This window comes from Chanos chanos, chromosome 4, assembly GCF_902362185.1.
Source record: "Chanos chanos chromosome 4, fChaCha1.1, whole genome shotgun sequence".
Lineage (NCBI taxonomy): Eukaryota > Metazoa > Chordata > Actinopteri > Gonorynchiformes > Chanidae > Chanos > Chanos chanos.
The window spans coordinates 2,899,500-2,920,900 of record NC_044498.1 but is presented as its reverse complement, the minus strand read 5'-3'; the positions used below and the strand labels follow the sequence as shown (position 1 = coordinate 2,920,900).

At 46.4% G+C, this 21,401-nt stretch overlaps 1 protein-coding gene across 1 annotated transcript in view; it reads left to right on the top strand.

Moving 5' to 3' along the window:
- The window catches only part of igf2r (insulin-like growth factor 2 receptor), a 31,731-nt gene that overhangs the window by 5,098 nt on the left and 5,232 nt on the right, over positions 1–21,401 (top strand). The window contains exons 6-39 of the mRNA XM_030771314.1: positions 167–278; positions 557–662; positions 2,595–2,754; positions 3,092–3,272; positions 4,125–4,228; positions 4,465–4,620; positions 4,869–5,024; positions 5,165–5,314; positions 5,528–5,665; positions 5,941–6,091; positions 6,554–6,731; positions 7,163–7,278; positions 7,377–7,536; positions 7,925–8,101; positions 8,697–8,798; positions 8,938–9,039; positions 9,393–9,567; positions 10,568–10,741; positions 10,892–11,035; positions 11,347–11,525; positions 11,832–11,919; positions 12,010–12,213; positions 12,394–12,524; positions 12,645–12,748; positions 12,895–13,022; positions 13,453–13,649; positions 14,606–14,732; positions 15,229–15,360; positions 16,762–17,024; positions 18,529–18,753; positions 19,019–19,168; positions 19,784–19,942; positions 20,106–20,304; positions 20,769–20,921. Of these exons, the coding sequence (XP_030627174.1) occupies positions 167–278; positions 557–662; positions 2,595–2,754; positions 3,092–3,272; positions 4,125–4,228; positions 4,465–4,620; positions 4,869–5,024; positions 5,165–5,314; positions 5,528–5,665; positions 5,941–6,091; positions 6,554–6,731; positions 7,163–7,278; positions 7,377–7,536; positions 7,925–8,101; positions 8,697–8,798; positions 8,938–9,039; positions 9,393–9,567; positions 10,568–10,741; positions 10,892–11,035; positions 11,347–11,525; positions 11,832–11,919; positions 12,010–12,213; positions 12,394–12,524; positions 12,645–12,748; positions 12,895–13,022; positions 13,453–13,649; positions 14,606–14,732; positions 15,229–15,360; positions 16,762–17,024; positions 18,529–18,753; positions 19,019–19,168; positions 19,784–19,942; positions 20,106–20,304; positions 20,769–20,921 (5,181 nt within the window). The remainder of the gene's footprint in view (positions 1–166; positions 279–556; positions 663–2,594; positions 2,755–3,091; positions 3,273–4,124; positions 4,229–4,464; positions 4,621–4,868; positions 5,025–5,164; positions 5,315–5,527; positions 5,666–5,940; positions 6,092–6,553; positions 6,732–7,162; positions 7,279–7,376; positions 7,537–7,924; positions 8,102–8,696; positions 8,799–8,937; positions 9,040–9,392; positions 9,568–10,567; positions 10,742–10,891; positions 11,036–11,346; positions 11,526–11,831; positions 11,920–12,009; positions 12,214–12,393; positions 12,525–12,644; positions 12,749–12,894; positions 13,023–13,452; positions 13,650–14,605; positions 14,733–15,228; positions 15,361–16,761; positions 17,025–18,528; positions 18,754–19,018; positions 19,169–19,783; positions 19,943–20,105; positions 20,305–20,768; positions 20,922–21,401) is intronic.

Here is a 21,401-nt window from a genome sequence, read left to right as displayed (position 1 = left end):
TCTCTCCAGCAAACAGTGTATCCTCATGTTTTTTTTTCCCAAACTGCTTTAAGGGGAAACATGAAAAACTTCGTGACGCATTAGATCAATTTTACATTTTTCAGTTTGTGCATAAGGGTTGTTATTTGAACTGGAAAGTGTTATACGTCCCCTGTCTTCTGCCCAGACCGGCCAGAGAGCGCGTGTCCAGAGGGCTCCGCTGCCTGTGTGACGAACAGCAAGGGCTCCTTCAGCATGGGCGAGCCCTCCAGTCAGCTGGAACTGCTCTCCTCTGACAGGTACGGAGACGCCTAGAGCTTAGCGTAGCCCAGGATAACCAGCTGCCCTCTGGATTTTAACATGTTCTCTGTCTCTTCTCTTTTCTCTTTTCCTTTGCTCCCTCTCTTTCCCTCTCTTTCTCCGTCTGTCTCTGTCTTTTTATGTCTCTCCCTCTCTCTCTGTCTCTCTCGCTCTCTCTCTCTCTCTTTCTCCCTCCCTCCCTCTCCCCCTCTCTCTCTCTCTCCCCCCCTCCCCCTCCCCCTCTCCCTCTATGTTGTCATTCTCTGACTCCCCTCAGACTGAGGCTGAGATATGAGGGGTCCACAGTCAACCCACCAAAGTTCTGTGAGGGTCACACCCCTGCAGTCACCATCACCTTCATCTGTCCTTCACGCCGACAGGAGGTAAGACCCAGGCCAGAGTGTGTCATCATGTTGAAGCCATTCAGTCAGGAATCGTTTACCAATCCTTTGAGTTTATGTTTCAGTTTGTGTTTGAAAGTGTTTTTGGGGTGTTCAGCAGACAGGGTAAAGAACAGGGGGTGAACCCAGACCCGTAGAGGTGTCTGGGGGGCATTCCTTCCCTGGGGAAAATGTTATTATTCCGGCAGCTAAATGCACGGTCTTCCCGCCGTTTGAGAGAGAAACGGAAAGACAGGGGTGTTACCAGGATATCATAGCGTATGCCATGTTTCAACTTCGTAGCTTCTAATATGATGCTATCAGAACTGTCAGAACACAGACCCCAGAGCTGGAGAGCTGGAGCCTTCAAAGCACCAGCGGGACAGGAGCGTATTTTCAGTGTCTGGGATAGCGTCCTTTAGACGGAATTACAAAGAAACTGTGTTTTACAGTCAAGTCATCTCTGTTAGTCATTCCACCCCCCCCCCCCCCCACCACTCGCTCCTGTGTTTTCTCATAACAAAACCAAATCAGATTTAGATTCATTAGATTAGATTTTCTAATCGTTGACACTACTGAGGACGCGGTAAAGGCTTTGAAAGGTGGAGCTCACACTTGTGCTTTACGGAGAATGAACGTGTTTTTCTGCTTCTTCTCCGTCAGAGTTTATATGATCGACAGGCTAGATAACAATTAACTGTAAACTGGGAGACATAACATTGCCCACCTACCTTTCACTGATGTGACAGGAAATCACTATCCGTATCACTGAGTTAAGCAGGGTGCTGTTTTTTGGGCACGAGACTACCTGCACAAATCAACGACACTGTTCTTTTGAGGCGAGCTGGGTTACCGCTGCAATGGTTCACTTCTCTCTCCATTGTTTGGCATAATGTGGATGTTGTTGATTAACATAGATAAACTGACGCCCCCCCCCACACACACTCACACACACACGCACACAAACACACACACACACAAACACACTTCCGGCACCCCTGGGTGTGGTGTGTGTGTTTTTTTTGTTGTTTTTTGTTTTTTTGTTTTTTTCCTTTGTGCTCTTGCAACATCATGAACGTGGCAACTTCCTGAAAGCACCACAGGGTGCTAAGTTTCAGTCTGTATAAGACAGTTCAAGGTCAGCGTGCTGAAACTAGGCTCACTGCAGTCCTGATAAAAACAGTTATGTGGAACAAGGGGGACTGTGCTAGATCAGCACTCTTACTGTGAAACACTACATACATGTATTGGCCCTGGTCTGGTTTGGACGTCTGAAACTGAATCAGTCATGTGGATCTCTCTCTGTTTAATGCAGTGTCTGAGAGGTAAACTGAACAAGTTGTGTTGATCTCTCTGTTTAATGCAGAGTGTCTGAGAGGTAAACTGAACAAGTTGTGTTGATCTCTCGGTTTAATGCAGTGTGTGAGGGGTAAAGTGAACCAGTCATGTTGATGTCTCGGTTTAATGCAGAGTGTGTGAGAGGTAAACTGAACAAGTTGTGTTGATCTCTCTGTTTAATGCAGAGTGTCTGAGAGGTAAACTGAACAAGTTGTGTTGATCTCTCGGTTTAATGCAGTGTGTGAGGGGTAAAGTGAACCAGTCATGTTGATGTCTCGGTTTAATGCAGAGTGTGTGAGAGGTAAACTGAACAAGTTGTGTTGATCTCTCGGTTTAATGCAGAGTGTCTGAGGGGTAAAATGAACAAGTCGTGTTGATCTCTCGGTTTAATGCAGTGTCTGAGGGGTAAACTGAACAAGTTGTGTTGATGTCTCGGTTTAATGCAGAGTGTGTGAGGGGTAAAACCCTGTTAGTGAAGCTTAAAGGAGCAGTCAGTGTCTGTCCACTGTTTTTTTTTTTTTTTCTTCCTGCCATACAGAGACGCCCATAGTGTCACATGTGGACAGTTTGTTAATGCCTGTGCTGTAATGTTTCCAGGGCAGCGATCCCAAAATGACAGCCAATAGCAACTGTCGTTATGAGGTGGAGTGGGTGACGGAGTACGCGTGTCACAGGGACTATCTGGAGAGCCACAACTGCAAACTGACCAGTAAACAGCACGATATCTCCATCGACCTCACACACCTGACCCTCGCAAGTAAGTGGATAACACAGTCAGCATCCAGAACAGGGGGAAGATACAGAAGGAGAGAGAGAGACAGGGAGAGAGAGAGACAGGGAGAGAGAGAGACAGGGAGAGACAGGTGTGAGAGTTGAATTGGTTGAAAGCACAAAATTAATGATGGTGGGGGGGGGGGAAGGGGGAAAAATGCTATAAATGAACTGAGACAGTGTCAGAAATAGGCTGGAAAAGCCAGCGCCTATTGTAAATGTAAAATCTCACTTCAGTGCTGCTTATCACAGTTTTCTGGATCTGTGTTAAAAAGAGAAACCGTGGTGTTCTGTTCTTTTAATTTCTCCTGACGTCTGGGCAGGTACAGACGACCCGCACATGGCCGAGGCTAAGAGTGGAGCGGACAGTTACATGTTTTATCTGAACGTTTGCGGAAAGACCACCGCAGGTGAATGCGCAGGCGAATACGTGTCCTCCTGCCAGGTCAAAGTCAATGGCGATGTCAAGAAGATTGCTGGAAGGTTCCAGAATCAAACGCTAAGGTTGGCTTTACACACACGTTCATCATGGGTGTTTTTTCTTTTTTTTTTTTTTTCCAATCATTTAATATTTGTTTAAAGTGAATTGTAACACTCAGAGTTTGTTTCTCAGACAATGACTAGAAATAATTTTGGTCAAAATCGCCTTTGTAAAACAAAGGAGAATCTCTGTTCATAATGTAGTTTAGTAAAGACTAATCTTAATCTCAGTTGGAGAAAGCAGCCTGTAATCTTTCACTTACCAAACAGAGTGACGGTTATAACATTGACTGTAATGTCTGATTGCACTGTGTCTTTTTCCTTCATCCAGAAAACATACTGTAATTCAGTTTCATGGCCTTTCACAAAAATTGAAAGTTTGTCTAGAGTTTAAACTGACATCAGATTTTGTATCCTGGCTTCTGTTGAAGTCTTGGACATAGGAATTTTTTTTTTTGGCTCTTTCTGCAAACACAACCAGTACAACAGGCCTGAAACTAAAGACAAACAACAAAAACAAACAAAAATGGACCAGTGGAATCAGGAGGAGTTAGTCTTTATTTTAATGTAGGCAAAATTTGGTCATGTGATGGGACTGTTCTGTTTGTCTGGACACTGTCTTTTTTAAAGGCTCAGTCGAGACTTCTCTCTGCCTTTTTCACTGACTTTTCACTGTTGTGTTTTTTTTTGTTCCAACCTATGCCCATTTGCTGTAAGAATCAGGCACTGTGTCAAGTTGTTCCTGCCTCTGTGTTAAGGCTGTCCCTGTGTTAAGGCTGCCTCTGTGTTAAGGCTGCGTCTGTGTAAAGGCTGTCTCTGTATTGGTGTTTTGGTCCCTGTGTGGTGGTGGTAATGGCATTGCTCTCTGTTTTTCAGGTACTCTGATGGGGATCTCACACTCATCTACCCCGGAGGAGACAAATGCAGCTCAGGCTTCCAGCGAATGACCATCATCAACTTTGAGTGCAACCAGACGGCCGGTGAGGGACCCTCTGACCCCGCCAACTATTGCATCATCGAGTCACGAGTGGATGAGACCATGGAACAGCTTTTATTAGATGCATGTTCAAACCGGTTGCAAGTTCCAACTTAAAACAGCAGTGCCCTCTCACGCCCCTGTGTCTTAACCAAATATGACTGGCTTCTTGTTCAAGACGATGATGCAACAGCCTGTTAAACCGGTCACCGTTTGATCCGACTGTGTTTGATTTTTTAGGAAATGGCCATCCTGTGTTTGCTGGGGAGTCAGACTGCACCTACTACTTTGACTGGCAGACGTCCTATGCCTGTGTGAAGGAGAAGGAGGACCTCCTGTGTCAGGTCAAGGATGGAAAGAAGCATTATGACCTTTCACCCCTAACGCGCTACCCAGGTGACCAGCGACTGCTGTCAGTTATTGTCACCACGTGGAAACGATGCTCAGTTCTGCTTTAACTCGTAATACTCATCAGTAACTCTAAATGACTGTCAGAGACGCGGCTTTAGGGCAAGACTCTGGGCTTGTTTTGTTTCACATTTGATCTGGATTCAGTTTTGTCCTGCCAACACATGCGTAGACTGTGTGGATAAATGTTTTTCGTGAGCTCTGCGTCCCAATAACTGTGTTTTGTTATTTTTCAGAATCTGAAACCGAAACGTCGGGGCGAAACTGGGAAGCTGTCGATATCAAAACGGCAGAGTCGGACAGCAAACGTTTCTACATCAACGTCTGTCACAAAATCGTCCGGCAGGAAGCGACGGGCTCCTGCCCCGAGGACGCCGCCATCTGCGCCGTGGGTGAGGGTCGCGTTTGTTTAAAAGTCGTTTTTTATTTTTTTTAACAGACACTTACAACATCTCTGCTGAACCTACCGCTTGTTTGTTTGAGCCGAGATTGGCATGACGTCATACCGGCTCTATTTTAAACCCCTCTCTAGGGAAAGACAAATCCATCAGCCTGGGGAAATTTCTCTCTTCGCCCAAAAAAGAGAAGAGCGGCGAGGATATTCGTCTGATCTACGCCGACGGAGACGAATGCAGGAAAAACGTGAAAATCCAGACCATCATCACGATGAAGTGCAAGCCTGGTATTTGCCTTTTTTTTTTTTTTATTTTATTCACAACTTCACAATAAAGCCAGCGTCCACGGCCCAAAGGTCGAAAGATACGACGCGGCCAAGCTACGGTTTGGGGACGAAAGCCAGGAGACTGGAGACGCTTTTCAGTCACTGTCTGTCTTGGTTTTGTCTCTCGGCCGTCTCAGACGTAACTTTGCTCTTGCTGCTCCTCCTTCCCCACAGGCGACCTTGAGAGTGCTCCTCTAATGAGGAGCGTGTCCCGTGACGGTTGTTTTTACGAGTTTGAATGGCACACCGCGGCTGCCTGCATCCTCTCCAAAACCTACGGTGACAACTGTAAGGTGGAGGACCCTCAGTTAGGTATGAAACACACAACCCCAAAACCTGATCCCGTTAGCACTCTAATCCCATCTGATGAGTAGATTGATATTTGGTTAAAACAGTAAAAAGTACTCTTTTTTTTTGCTGCGTAACATGAAAGCTGCGTAAGCCCTGCAAAATAATAAAATGATAAAACATTAATAAAATGACAGGGGTTCAAGTGATATTCAGTGCAGTTTGACAGGGTGTCTCGCCAAAATCTACCCTGTTTGTCTCAGAGAATATTGACCTTTTCTCTCTGGGTCTTTGTGCAGGGTTCTCCTTTGACCTGACCCCTCTGAGCAAGGCTGACGGAGGCTCCTACAACCTGTCCAGCGACGACTACACGTACTTCATCAACGTCTGTGGGAACGTGAAGGCTGCCAAATGCCCAGAAAACGCGGGTGCATGTCAGACGGATAAGAGGCAAGTGTGTTGGTATTAGGTTATTGTCTCAGTGCAGCTGTGCAGTTGCCGTGAACTTAGACCTGTACCTAAAAATAAGAGAGAGTATCGTCATCACCGCCTTACAATAGCATGGGAAAGTTCCTCACTTTAATGGTGTGAAAATGTTACCTCTAACTCTGAGGGAACTTTTTGTAAATTGAGTAGAGCATCTGCTAAGTTCACAGGATTGTAAAACTGTGTTTTCAGTTGATTGTATACACATCCTAAAACTGAAAACATATTGACAGGAAAAACAGCTACAAAGACAGGAAGATACTGCTTCAGTAGAGCACAATGCGCACATGAAGAGCAGTCCAATGTCAACATGCTGTTTTCGAATTAAGTTAACAGGTCTTTATGGATCAGAAATGGGTCTTTTTGGCTTTATATATATATATTTATTCTTTTTTTCTTTTTTAATCTCTGTTCTTTGTCCTGCAGTGGTGCTCACTCTTGGAGCCTGGGTGAATCCAACTCCAAGCTCTCCTACTTCAACGGGATGATTCAGCTGACCTATATGAACGGCTCCGAGTACCACGATGCGCTGCACACGCAACGCTCCTCCCACATTTCCTTCCTGTGTGACCGCGAGGCTGGGCTAGGCAAGCCGGAATTTCAGGTACGGCCTCCGGAGGGAGGGAGTCTTTCCGGTAGACCAATCCCAACAGGCCGATGGAGCTGCTGACTGTAGTTGGCCGTATCGCAGGTTTCACAGAAAAGTGCCCATGCTCCAGGCTTTAGTCGATCAGGGTTCTGAATGTTAAACATTTAGAACGTTTAGAACGATTAATTAGAACGTTGGGCTTCAGCAGGATGGAATTTGGAACGCTTAGAATGTTAGGCTGCAGTAGGGTGGAATGTAGAATGTTAAGAATGATTAATTAGAATGTTGGGCTGCGGTAGAATTAAATTCAGACTGTTCATGTGTAAACAGTAGGAGGGTGAGCTTTCAGTGTGTCGTTTTCACAGTAACGGATAAAAACGGACAAAGCCGCGACGTTACCTTTTGATAGAACGATCCATCTCCTGCGATCTCTTTGGTCTGTGCAGGTCGAAGACGAACACACCTACAACTTCAGGTGGTACACATCCTACGCCTGTCCAGAGAGGCCTCAGGAGTGTGTCGTGACTGACCCCGTGACCTTACAGCAATACGACCTGTCAAGGTGAGCTTCCAACCGTTAGAACTCTTCATACCGTTTCTTTCGGTCAAGCACAGCTCTGTCCGGAGTCACCGAACCTCTTTTTCTCTGGCACCCTGCAGTTTGTCCAGATCGAGGGGTGGCAGGAACTGGCAGGCGATGTACCACTCGGACCTCAACAGCCGGAGGAAGTACTACATCAACGTGTGCAGGCCCCTCCTCCCGGTCTCTGGCTGCGCCCGCCAGGCCTCTGTCTGCGAGATGAAGTACGAGATGGAGAAGGTGAGTCCCGTAACGTCACCAACCCTGAGTTCCCTCTACTGTCACAGACGGGATGTGAGGGCGGGTGGAACTGAGGAGAACTGTGGCTGAACTGTTAAGAGTCTTCCGACAAAAAAAGAACTATTCACCAGCGCGTAAAGGAATCGATATATGAAGACATGAAAACCATGTTAAAAACATACATAAATGAAATAAAATGATAAAATAAAATTAGTCTGTGAACATACAGTGCTTTATAAAGCCTTATAAATGTTGATGGAGAAGATTTCCTAAGCTTCTGAAGTCTTTGCCTGAAAACAGTTTGTTTGTGATGTTTTAGTGGAGTGTATTGTGTCGTTTGGAGCTGTTTGCTCTATGTGCTTTACTGTAATGACTTGAATCTCAACAGGGCGTGCCCTCCGAGAGGGTGTCGGTCAGTAACATGGGCGTGGCTAAGAAAGGCCCCGTCGTCGTGGAGGAGAACCAGCTCCTGCTGGAGTACACGGACGGCTCCGCCTGCGAGGCTGACGGAGTCATGACAACCTACACCACTCGCATCCACCTGGTCTGTGCCAAAGGGGCCCGGGTAAGAACCATATCATTATTTTTAATTGTCATTATTTTGTGCAGTATATGGTGTTTGATAGTAGGGACCTCCAATTACAACGAAACTAAGTAACTTTTTTTTTGAAAAACTGAAATTTGACAGTTTTAAGCTTGTTTAAATCTTCAGCTGAGGTGTGAAACCTTTCAGCTTGTGTTGCTCAAATTCATCAGACAACTGCACCAGACATGTCATGAGAACACACAGCAGAACAATACAGTAAACAGCACTGAACACTACAGATGGTTATTTGTGTGAAAATGTGCCTTTGGGACCATATTTCATACACTGAGTTACAACATCCAAAGGGCACTTTAAAATAAACCATCATTGCACAGATTACTTTACAGTCTAAAAGTAATAAGTCAAAGTTGTCGACTCTAGTCATGGCCCTAGTGTTGACACTAGGGGGCGCTAGAACCATTTCAGCAGAATGTGACACTGCTCACATATAGAGACAGAAGAAATCCATGGGGAAAGAACTGTATGTCTCGAACCAGTTTTTTTCTGTCTAGTTTTTTTTTGTCTGTTTTGTCTAATTTTCTCTCTGTCTCTCTTGGTCTTGCTTTCCATGCAGTCGTCCGTTCCGCGTTTTATGGTCAACCAGAACTGCACCGTCAACTTCCTGTGGGACACGGAGGCGGCTTGCGCCATCTCTACCGCCGTCAGCAACAACCAGGTGAGTCACCGCCCGTTTTCCCCCGGGGTTGTACGAACCCCCTCGCTCGCTCGCCCGGCGGTGGATCTCAGGAGCTTTTTCCTGTCTGATGAGAGGAGGAGGATGAAAATGTCTCTGTGTTTCTTTTGCTGTGTCATAGACCTGCGCTGTCAAGGATCCCAACACTGGTTTTGAGTTCAACCTGCAGCCTTTGGCCACGAAAACCGGCTACAGAGCCGACGGGAACGGGAAAGTCTTTTTGGTAAGACGTTCTGGTCATATCCCCACAAACCTTTTCCACCTGTTCTTCCATTTATCACAGATTTGATCAATAGGATTTCAATTAGTTTAAAAAAAAAAAAAGGAAAAGAAAAAAAAATGTCACTCAAGATATATAGTTAGTTCCAGATTCAACATGAAACCTTCCAGTTGCTGTACTAAACTGTGCTTTGAAAGAGGGAAGGAAGTCTTATTTTTCAGAGTAATCCAGCTTCACAGCCATTGGTGACTCTCTTAACACAAGTTGAAACTGAATTAGCGAATTCAGATTTCATCAAATGAAAAATGGAGTGGGAACTGGATTGAGTGTGTAAAGGCTGTATGTTTGACTCTCAGGTGAACATCTGCGACCCGGCGGAAGAATGTGGTTTAGACGACGGGAAGCCTGTCGCCGGGTGTGAACTGGACGGCGATCATCGCCACAGCCTAGTCGGCGTGGAAAAGTCGCTGCAGTTCTCCACGAACGGCCTCCTCACGCTCACGTACAAAGGCGACCTGGACAAACCCACAGGTAGGTTCACACCAGCTTAGATGTGTGTGAGCACCTTGAGTTGTCTACTAGTTGTGTTTTCATGTTCATTATCACTGTGTTGTTTGTGATTTGCCCACTGGGTTGGCACCTATTGCACACCTGGCTGGCCTAGAAGGGGTCTCCTCTCTCTGTGGTCCTTCTCGAGATGTCTCCTATTTTTCCCTAGCATCTGGGTTTTTTGAGGAGTTTTTTTCTTGCCCGCTATGAGGATCAAGTCAGGGGGGGCCACCCTGCTCTGGTTGTTGTTATCCTGTGTGCATGTAAAGCCCTTTGAGACTGTAAACAGTGATACTGGGCTTTAAATAAACCTAAACTTGAACTTGAGTTGCGCATAGTACGTCTGAAATGAAGCACACAGCAGGTCATAGTTCAGCAGGTGAGACCTGCTCACACTGACACCTGCAAAAAAAAAAGTGAACATTTGAGGTTTATGTGAAGGTCATGTCCTTTCAGCCTTCAGATTCACTGAACATTATTTGTTTGTGAAGTGGGACCGTTACTGTACTTTAGCAGAAGACCTCGGGGCCACACTCATACACATGTTTGCATGTCCTGTGGTTGTGTGCTCTGTCAAATTTACAGGACACTTTAACACTGGAGGACATTTGAACAGTTCCATAAACTGGTTTTGGTTTTGTTTGTTTTGTTTTTGTTTTTGTTTTTTTACCTGTGAAAGAAAGTGATTACTTCTGGAATGCTGACTGTCAGCAACCCTCAGAGCTGTGATTCTTATTGGAATGGGGGAAGAACAGAACACTGGAGAAATGAAAGGAACACAACACTCTTTAACTGTTCTGAATTTTTGATTGGAATATTCGAACCGGACTAGCTATTCGCAGCTGCGTTCAGAGTGGTCCTTCACCCCCACCCCCCCCACCCCCCCTTTAATGAATCTTATTTCAGCGTCATTTCTCGCCGTGTCTTTTTTCCTATCTGAACTGTTTTACCAAATCTCGTGCTTTCTGTCCCTCTGTCCCAGGCACCAAAGACACCTTCATCATCAGCTTTGTGTGTGACCAGAATGCCAACACGGGCTCCCTCAAACTCATCCGTGAGGAAATGACCACCTCCTCCAACTCCACCCACGATGCCTTCTTTGAGTTCTCCACCTCCCTGGCCTGCCTGCCCGCCCCCGTCGACTGTCAGGTCACCGGTAAGGATTCTGGAGAATTCTCCCCCGACGAAATGCGTTCTCTGCCTCACGGTTTCATAAGGAATTACGCTTTCCCCCTCTCTCTTTCTCTTGGAAAAATGATTTGTTTATCGATTGTTTGTTTGATTTTTTGTTTGTTTGTTTGTCCAGATTCCCATGGTAACGAGTACGACCTGAGTGACCTGAGTTTGGACGTCGGCTCTTACGTGCCCGTCGACACCTCTGACCAAGCCAAAACGCAGAAGTTCTTTATTAACGTTTGCAAACCCATCCCGTACACCCAGGGATGCCCGAGTGAGTAGACTCAACGTTAATCAGCCCCAGTGTCTAAATACACAGGACTCTCAACAGTGTCTCACAAGCTTCCAAGCATTTTGACATAACAGTTGACATAAGCATCTGGTTAACTTGTAAGAATCGGTTTGTTAATTGGAAATGTTTCTGTTTTTTTCCATCTATTTTTATTTGTTGTCTTTGGGCCTGACAGTGTTTCAGTTCTCAGTTTTTATAAGACCTTTTTTGGTGTCTGAGCTCACGTGTGACTTTGAGTGCTTTGTACAGCTGTGGAGGTGATTGTGATGTTGATGAGAGCTGTTTGTCGGCAGTGGGAGCTCTGGGATCGTGCGGCCTGTTCAATGGGAGAGGAGTGAACCTCGGTTTCGTTCAGTCAAGTCCACAGGTGGCTGCAGACGGCTCCATCAGCATCGTCTACGTCAACGGAGACATGTGCGCCTCTGGAGGGCGCTATTCCACACGCATTATCTTTGAGTGTGACGACACCACCGTAAGCTTTGCCCTCTCTCTCTGACCACGATGAGGAAAATGACTTGTCCTGTTTGTTGTCTGAAATGTTTCACCGTGACTTTATGATAGAGTTCAGAGGCCTGCTCACAGGGTTTTAAAAATAAAAACACCTCATTCAATATGACACGATGACTTTGCTTTGTAAATAACGTAAATCACGTTGACTGTTTGAGTGCGTGTGTGAGCATCGAACAGAAGCATCTTAACAAGGAGATGCTAGTAATGAGTGAACATGGATCCGTCACATGTTAAATGTGTGTTTTGTGTTTGTTTCACGTGTTAACAGGGTTCTCCCGTGTTCGATCGGAAAGACAGATGCGAGTACGTGTTTATCTGGAGAACGTCGGAGGCTTGTCCCGTCAGGAGGGAAGAAGGTGGGTTTTACCGCGGTGACAGAACCCTCGCCTCCTGCTTTCCTTCCATTGCAACTGATTTCTGATTCCCGTTCTCCGTTCGCATTCCAGGCAAGGACTGTAAGGTGAAAGACCCGAAGACTGGCTACGTCTTCGACATGAAAACCCTGTCCGGCAAAGACTACGCCATCACCAACGGGAAGTACGAATACCATTTCGCCGTGTGCGAGGCGATTAACACCACCGTCTGTCCGCACAAGGGTGACGAACCCGTGGCCTCCTGTCAAATGGAAGGCGGAAAACACAAGATCTCAGGTGAATAAATTATCGGCTAAACTGTTACTCTGTCATTTAGACAGTTGGTCCTACATCAACAAACGCCCCTGTTTTAAAGAGGGCTCCCCCATTGTGAGGCTCTCTTGGTCATTTCTTCTGTTTTTTTTTTTTTTTGTTTTGTTTTGTTTTGTTTTCGTTTCGACATGGTTCTGCTGGCAGGGATGGTGACCCAGAACCTGATATATGAGGACGGAGTTATCATGATTAACTACACGCATGGGGAGACGTGTCATAAGGTCTACGAGCGATCCACGGCTATTCTGTTCTCCTGTGATCAGAGCAGGAACCCAGTGAGTCATACCCCAACCCAGTACAATGTCCAGTGCATGTCTCCAGTGAATTCACGCCCCCTCTGTATTTTAGGGGAAAAGCATTAACATGAAGAGCTGCTTTGCGATTTTTTTTGCTAGGGAAAGCCCGAGTTCATCAAGGAAACAGCAGACTGCACCTACTTGTTTGAGTGGCACACTTCTCTGGCCTGTACACCGTTCAAAACAACCAGCTGCTCTTACAAGTAAGTCTTCGTCCTCTAGTTAGTCGGTTTTTGTTGAAGGTTTGAAACGTTTTGTATTGAGGTGAATGAAAGTTTTCTGAGCGCTTGGTCTGGATGCGTCGGTCTGTTATCTGTGTCCTGATTGGCTGTGCCTTGTGTCCTGGCAGTGATGGGAACGGAAACTCGTATGACCTGTCCTCCTTGGCCTTGCATAACAGTAACTGGGTGGTGCAGCCTGAGGGCCAGTCCAGCCGCTACTACATTAACGTATGCAGGTCACTGGTGCCTCTCGCTGGTGAGTGTCCACCTGGTGAAACCAACATAACAAAACCATAAACTATATCATATCAGTTCAGCCTTGATATCAACACAAAAAGTATTTTAACGTTAACTGGGCCCCCCGACACAGATGATGATGATGATGATGATGATGATGAAGATAATCTTTCGCAAGTTTTCAGCCGTGTGCAGTTGTTAACGCCTTTTTCCTCCGAGTTTCTTAATTTAAAGGGATACAAAACAAAAATAAAGAATTGAGAGGGAATCTCTGTGTTATGTTTAAAACGACTCATCGTCGTTACAGGACATTCATGCATCGTTTAAGTACTTATATAACAGACTAGTCAGATACTAACTGTATCCATCTCCTCACTTTATGTGGAGTCTTGTGCAGTGAGAAATGTCGGAGCCATTGGGAAATGATGTCCTGTTTTTTTTTCCCTCAGGTCGTTGGGACTGTCCGTCCGGTGCTGCTGCTTGTCTGAAGAGAGGGGACCAGTATTTCAGTCTGGGGGAGGTTGAATTCGGGCCCCGGTGGGACAAAAACATCCTCGTTCTGAAATACACGGACGGCTCCACCTGTCCCCGCAGTCACAGAAACAGGACGACCATAATACGGTTCAAATGCGACCGTGACAAAGTGGTAGGTCACGCGCGCGCACACATGTACACAAATGAAAATGAGCATGTGAGTGTGTTCTCGGTGCGTGAGTGTGTTTATGGTGCGTGAGTGTGTTTACGGTGCGTGAGTGTGTTTACAGTTTACTCTCTCACTCTACAGCTGCAGGTCAGGTCACACAGCCCTGGCTCTGGCATCCAAACCGTCGTGATCACCTTGTAAAATTCTGTCCCTGCGTCACACAGTTCTGTTCTAATGTCTAATCCCCTCACTGGTTGTCCAATGTCTAATCCCCTGACTGGTTGCCATCATCATTTATGATTCAGTGGGAAACACACATCTGTTTCTCGCAGGATGGTCAACCCGATCTGTCAGTGATGGCCCAATCCCACGGTCTTAAAATTGGATAAATATTTACCAACAGAACATTTGTGTTTCTGCTGAAGTGATGTTTGAAATAGTAGTATCCAGTGATTTTTTTTTTTTCTTTGTGGTCTTTTAGGGACCAAAACTTTGTGTTCCATGTTCAGTGCCAAAACCCAAATACTAAACTAAGTACCTGCTCTGAAGTTAATGATTGTGTTTAATCGGTTCAGTCAGCTTCGCTTTCTCCTTGAACTCAAGGGTGTAGAGGTGTTCTATTTATTTCATTATTTCTTCTTCTCTTTTTTTTTTTTTTTTTAAACTAGCGCAACGTGTTGACCTGCAGTGCACGGATCAGAAAACATAATGAATTTTTTTATTTTACTGTTTCTATAGATGTTTTGATGTTTACACAGATGATACGATTGACGTATCAGATTGTCACAGCCCTGTCTCTGGTTGGGGAACTAGTGCTCCATCTGTTCTGACTCCTCTATACACTCACACGCAAACATCACGTTGCATACAGACCCAAACGCAGACACGGTTTTCTGAGGGTGTATTTCGTTCCTCACGTGTTCCTGTCTCTCCGTGTCTCTCTCTCTGTTTGACCGCAGGACTCTTCGCCCACTCTCATCACGGCGATCGAAGACTGCGTTTACACGTTCGTCTGGTTCACGGCAGCCGCCTGTCCACTCAACAGCACCGAGCACGGTAACTGCCAGGTGACCAACCCGCTCACCGGTGAGTCTGTCGCCTTCACGTCGGCACCCGCCACGGTCTTGCTCCTCTTCATTTACGGTTTAACCGCTTCTGAACCAGTGCAGTAAAGTCAGCATGTAGGGTTTAATGTCAAGGAACAGTTTTCAATGAAAGCTGGTCTTACTTATAACTGTGATAAACACACCCCTGTTTTCTGCCAAAAAACACTCTTTAAAACATGATTAGAGAGAACTATGACTTCCCCAACTCCATTTAATCCTCACCTCAACATAAGAGGCTGATATTTTTTTTTTTACCTGGGAAACAGGTGTGTGTGCTCTTCAACCAATCTTCATAACCTTCATAACCCGTTCATATCATAGATCTGAATTCCAGTGGATTTGGGAGAGGCCTATATTATTACTGTTTATCACACTCTACTACTGTAGAGATGATTGTAAACGTTTAGGTTCACCGGTGTTCAGGCACTAACACGCCCAGTTCTGTGTCCATGCTCCCCGTGCATCTGCATGCCTAGGTCACCTGTTTGACCTGAACTCCCTGAACCAAGAGCACGGATACACGGTGTACGACATCGAGAACCAGAGGAAGATGTTCCGACTCAACGTGTGTGGAGAGATGAGTAACGTGGGCTGCACTGAGGGAGCAGGTAAGACCTCCACCTGTGACCCCCCCCCCCCCACCCCAAACGTCAGAGGTACCACCTCCACCTGTGACCCCCCCACCCCAAACGTGAAAGGAACGACCTTCACCTGTGACCCCCCCCCACCCCAAATGTGAAAGGTACCACCTCCACCTGTGACCCCCCCACCCCAAATGTGAAAGGTACCACCTCCACCTGTGACCCCCCCACCCCAAATGTGAAAGGTACCACCTCCACCTGTGACCCCCCCACCCCAAATGTGAAAGGTACGACCTCCACATGTGAACCCCCCCACCCCCACCCCAAACGTGAAAGGTACGACCTCCACCTGTGACCCCCCCACCCCAAACGTCAAAAGTACCACCTCCACATGTGGACCCCACACGCCCCTCCCCCACCCCCACCCCAAATGTGAAAGGTACCACCTCCAACTGTGACCCCCCCCACCCCCCACCCCAAACGTCAAAGGTACGACCTCCGCATGTGACCCCCCCACCCCCTTGCCCCAAATGTGAAAGGTACGACTCCGGGGAAAAAAACCGGAATACCCAGGAATCTGCGCAACCCTGGGGGTGGGAGGGTCTCTTAGAGTAGCAGCATGGCCAACCATGTGTGTGGAAGATACAGCCCCTAAAAGCCAGGTAGAAAAGGTTAACCCGGTTGGTTCCCGAGGAGAATGAACTTTTAATGACAGTGACTGTACAACCCTTACGTGCGTCAGACACGGCAGGCTGATGAGATGTGAAGGGGTTTGCGAAAGGGAAATGTTTAACTCGTCAAGTCCGTTCACATGGTCCTGAGGTGATGATTTCTTAAGAAAAATGACGTTTGTAAGGTCTTCAGACATGCAGAGCTGCTAATTCATTTACTCCTCTCAATTTGAATAATTAGTCAAACTCAAGGCGTGTTACCCATATGATCTTGCTTCACTCTGATTTTCCGCGTTTAAACTTTCACCGTCTGCCGTGACGTCAAAGCAGACGAGAAATGATGCGGAGTGACATTTTACACCTAGATCTCCGGTCAGTGCGCCACCACACAAAGGTGGATCCTACTACGTCCGGGATCTCGGAGCTCAGCCCACATTTTTCCCTCGAGTGCAGAGCATCCCGCAGGCTTCGGTTTTCTCCAAATAGTCCCAGATAACTTGGATCCCCTCCCTCCCGTTTGTCCGCGTTTGATAGAGCCGCATGGCAGCATGAGAGCAGCCGGAGCAGTTCAGCTGATGTTGCATAGTGCTGTACCTCATATGCATTAAGTGTCTTGACGATGCTGCAAAAGTCATAGTGGAAACTGATAAACCTTTGAAAGACGGGGGGGTGGGTGGGGGGGGGGGGGGGGGGGGGGTGAGGGTTTCCTCTGTCAGGTTGAGGTGGTTTTTATATGTTGCTGTGTTTTATCTTACAGGAGTGTGCATTATACACAGCAAGACTGCGGTGAGCGCCGGCAGGTTCAATAAGAAACTGTCCTTTAAGGATCAGGTTGTGGAGCTCACCTACGACGGGGGGGACAAGTGTGACGCCAACCCCTCCCTCAACCACAAGAGCGTCATCAGCTTTGTGTGCAAGTCGGAGGGAGGGGGCACCAGCGCCCCCGTTCTCGTGGACACGGACGAAGACGAGTGCACCCACTATTTCTCTTGGCATACACCCCTGGTTTGCGAAGAACAGGTAACTAAAAAAAAAAACCAGCAATGCCCAAGTGTGCTCCTACAGGCCTCCCTGTCCTCAGCATCTTCAACCCATTAAGGCCGGATGCAACATTTGTGTGATGGCTTTTAGACCGTGTGCGACGTTTGCATGCAATGTGAGCGCGTTTTAGATGACGTCGTTTGCGAGACCCGAGACTGATGAAATGCATCGCGATTGGCTGAAATACACGAGAGGAGAGCGAAATTGTTTCGTTTATTTTTAGCCCGTCTTAACCTCTCCGTCTCCGTTTGGACCAAAAAAATAGGTGTCTAAAGTTGCTCTTCAGACGGTGACAATGACGACCTGAGCAAGGGGAGAGGCACCGATGCTCTTCCCTTCGCTCAGGAAAACAAACAAACAAACGAAAACAAGCATTTTGCCTTCCCCACATGTATTTCAGCATGAATCACAATGCATTTCATCACGGGTCGCGGGTCTTAACGGGTTAAATGAACATAACGCAGCCCCGTCTGATCTTCAGAATGCAAGGAAGTGTGGATTGAGGAACATTGCACGTGGGCAAAAGTTGGTTGTGTCTTCCAAGAACAACAGTGTCATTGCGGTCCCTCAGTCTCTTATTAAGCAGAGTTATGTCAGAGAGTGTGTTGTGCTGGTGTCACGGGATCCGTCTCACCGTTGTTACTGATTACAAACACTAACCCAGGTCTGCAGACCTCAGGTTTCCATACATGTGTGTTGTATGTACCTTAGCTGAGCTGCTGGAGTCTTTTCCTCCCAGGTTAATTGGCAAAATCTTTTTTTTTTGTTTGTTTGTTTTTGTATTTGTTTTTATCGTCTGAAAAGCTTCTCGTCCCATTACTTTGGGGCCATCCTGTTTTTACTTTTTGTTTTGAAAGTCTGCTCTCATCTTATTGGATGGAGTCAGAGCTCTGCCCTCGTTTTCATTTAAGTTCGTTAGGTGCTTTGCCCTAAGCCCCTCCGGTCATTAACGAGGGGCTGATTGTGTTACCATGGAAACATACTCCGCTGCCGCAAACGTAATAGTAACATCTAGTAACATATATATAACAGATAAGTTACATAGGTAACATCTGAACAGACATGGTTCATGATAGGAGAACTGTATAACCTGATAGTCTTATTACCATAGATACAAAGAAAGCTTCACACCTTTGGCGCCATGTTACAGTTGGAGCCAAGAGCAAAATACAACCGGTAATGGGCAAATGGCAGCCATCACAGACAAAAGGGGACTTTAGCATTAACACCTAGATTCTGATTTGCATCAAGCAACATTGTACACCTATTGTCTGTTTGCTTCATGCTATAAAATGCCGATCACGGTGACAGTTCTCTGAGTTAAGCTTCGGCGCAGGCAGACTTGCTGCTGGATTCCACCGCCACCAAATAAAGCTTTTCTCCAAGCGCGCTTTTGCTCCGGTTCCTTTACTTTTTAAATCACAAGAAAATCCAACACCCTGTTCCGAACCCAAAGTTGTATGTCTGTGAATATCATCTGCAGACCAAATGCTCCGTCTGGAACGGCACCAGACTGATCGACCTGAAGCCTCTGGTTCACCTGACCGGGTACTACCAGTCCACGGACGACGACCTGGACGAAGACAAGTCCTCGGACAAGTCGCCCGACTTCTACATCAACATTTGCCAGCCCCTCAACCCCATCCCGGGGGTCAACTGTCCACCAGGGGCCGCCATCTGTATGGACCCCGACGACGGGCCCCCCATCGTAAGTCCGCAAAACCAGTTCCGACTCATTACTGTGTTACAGGTGTGGCGTTTGCAGGGTTCATGTGGGTTTGACATTTGACAGGTTAAGAATACATTACAGGCTACAACATGGTTTATCAGCACGGTGACCCTAGACTGGACAGTTTTATCAGGTGTCTGGAGGGTATTTCTCTCCTCTTAGATGCTCCTTGAAAGAAATCTGAGGCCAAATCATCGAGTGATAGTTTGTTTATTTTCTCTCTTTTTTTTTTTTTTTTTTTTAGGACATTGGACGCTTCAGCTCAGCTCCCACATACAAAAACGTCACGGGCGAGGTGGAAATGTTCTTCGAAAGCAGGACGCCCTGTGCTTCCAACCCCTCCGTCAACTACACCTCCAAAATCATTTTCAGCTGCATGAAAAACACTGACCTGGTAAATCCTTAAAAGACCACTGACATCGTCAAGTCCATGACTGATGCTCTGAGAAAAATCTCACCAAGAGCACAACCTATCTAGAAGAGTTGTTTGTTTGTTTGTTTGTTTGTAAGCCGTTTGTAAGTAACCCAGAGAACAATCTGACTGAAAGGAAATGTGTTTATTTATTACTCAGGTATATTGTTGTGGGTCTCGGTGGTTAAGTCCTCTCAGGGTAAAACGTTAAAATGTTCAAATGTTATGATTGCGTGTTTTACTCATGGTAAAACGTTAAGATGTTAAAACGTTAAAACTTTAAAATGTTGAAATGTTAAAATGTTAAAATGTTATGACTGCATGTTTACTCAGGGTAAAGCGTGTTATGACTGCGTGTTTACTCAGGGTAAAACATGTTATGACTGCATGTTCACTCGGGGTAAAGCGTGTTATGATTGCATGTTCACCCGGGGTAAAGCGTGTTATGACTGCGTGTTTACTCAGGGTAAAACATGTTATGACTGCATGTTCACTCGGGGTAAAGCGTGTTATGATTGCATGTTCACTCGGGGTAAAGCGTGTTATGACTGCGTGTTTACTCTGGGTAAAGCGTGTTATGACTGTGTGTTTACGCAGGGTTCTCCTCAGATGATTCGGAAGCAGGGCTGTCTGTACATATTCGAGTGGGCCACCCCGGTGGTGTGTCCCGAATCCATTACCACCGGAGCCTGTTCTCTCAACGTCTCCCAGCTGCAGTACAGTTTTGACCTCTCCCCTCTCAAAGGGGTCGTCCAGGTAAACTGTCGCTCAGCAAGAAACTTTGTCGTTGATTCTGTCTTCTCTCTCCCTGCCTCTGTCTCTCTCTCTCTCTCTCTGAATTAAAAATTCTGATCCCACCCCCCCCCCCCCCCCGTAAGTCTATATCTGCCTCTGAGAAGGGTTTTCATCCGAATTGCAGGTGCCGTCTGGATCTGGTAGTTATCGGATCAGTGTGTGCGGGACAGTGACGGAGAAGTCATGTAAGAACAGCGCCATCTGCTGGCTCTCAGGAAGCTCGGCGTCTTCATTTGGCACCAGCAGCGCCATGACGATGGAGTACCAGCAGGAACAGCAGGCGGTCATCGTGCATTACGGAGGCGGAGACGTGTGTCCCGCAGGTCAGACCCCCCTAAAACTCGACCTGTGACCTTTTAACCCTAGTCGGTAGCAGTCTGTTGAGAAACCACACCAAAGCTGTTCAGTCCCGTCCAGGAATCTTTCTGTATTCTCTCTCGCTGCTCACTGCTTTACTGGCTTAGGAGCATGTAACACTGTTTAACAAGAGGACATTGGTCCTCGGTCGGATGTCAAGGGGCAAAAACCATGTAGGACCTTTGAGTGACCCAGAGTGGGAGAAGTCGGCATTGGTTGTAGTCGCTGGTTGTCTAGTTAGCACTTTAGTTAGCTTCAGACTTAACCAGTTATAAAGATGTGTATGCATCATTATGTTCTGCGTTGGGTTTAAAAAAAATAAACAAAATCTGAAAATCCATAGTTGTGAGAGTTCACGCTACCCATAAAGGTCAGCAGCAGAAGACAACACGCTGAGGTAAAATGCTGATGTCTCCGTGTTGTGTTTTAGTGACCGAGTCGGGAGATGTCTGCGTCTTTCCCTTCACATTCCTGGGCAAGTCTTACACAGACTGCACGACCGAGGGCCGCACGGACGGCAAACTCTGGTGTTCCACCACCGATAGCTACGACAGAGACCAGAAATGGGGCTTCTGCTATCACGGTAAGAAGTGGACCGTGACAGGCATCTTTCATTTATTTTCATTTATTTATTTGAACTGTTTAAACCGTTTAAGTTGAACAGGAAAAAACAACGTTGCCTTTGGAAGGTTGCCTTGGTAGTAGGATGAATGTTTGATGAATGAGATAAATGTTTGTTGTGATAAATGAGAGTTCTGTGATGTCATTGTTGTCGTTGTTGTTGTTGTTGTTGTCATTATTGTTTTTAACATAGTTGCAGTACAATGTGTAGCAAAGGATGAAGCTGTGTAGATTATAGATATTCAGTTGAGAATTTGGAGTCCAGTGGAAAAAAAAAAAAAAAGAAAGGAAGAAATAAAGAAAAGAAGACCTCCGGATGACGGGAGTGGAAAACTCTTCGTGTACACTCTAATCTGCAGTTAATTAGTTGGAGGAATATTCAGTTGAGCATTCAGGGAACGCCACAGTTGTGGACTTGGTTGCGGTTCTTGGTCGCGGGTTG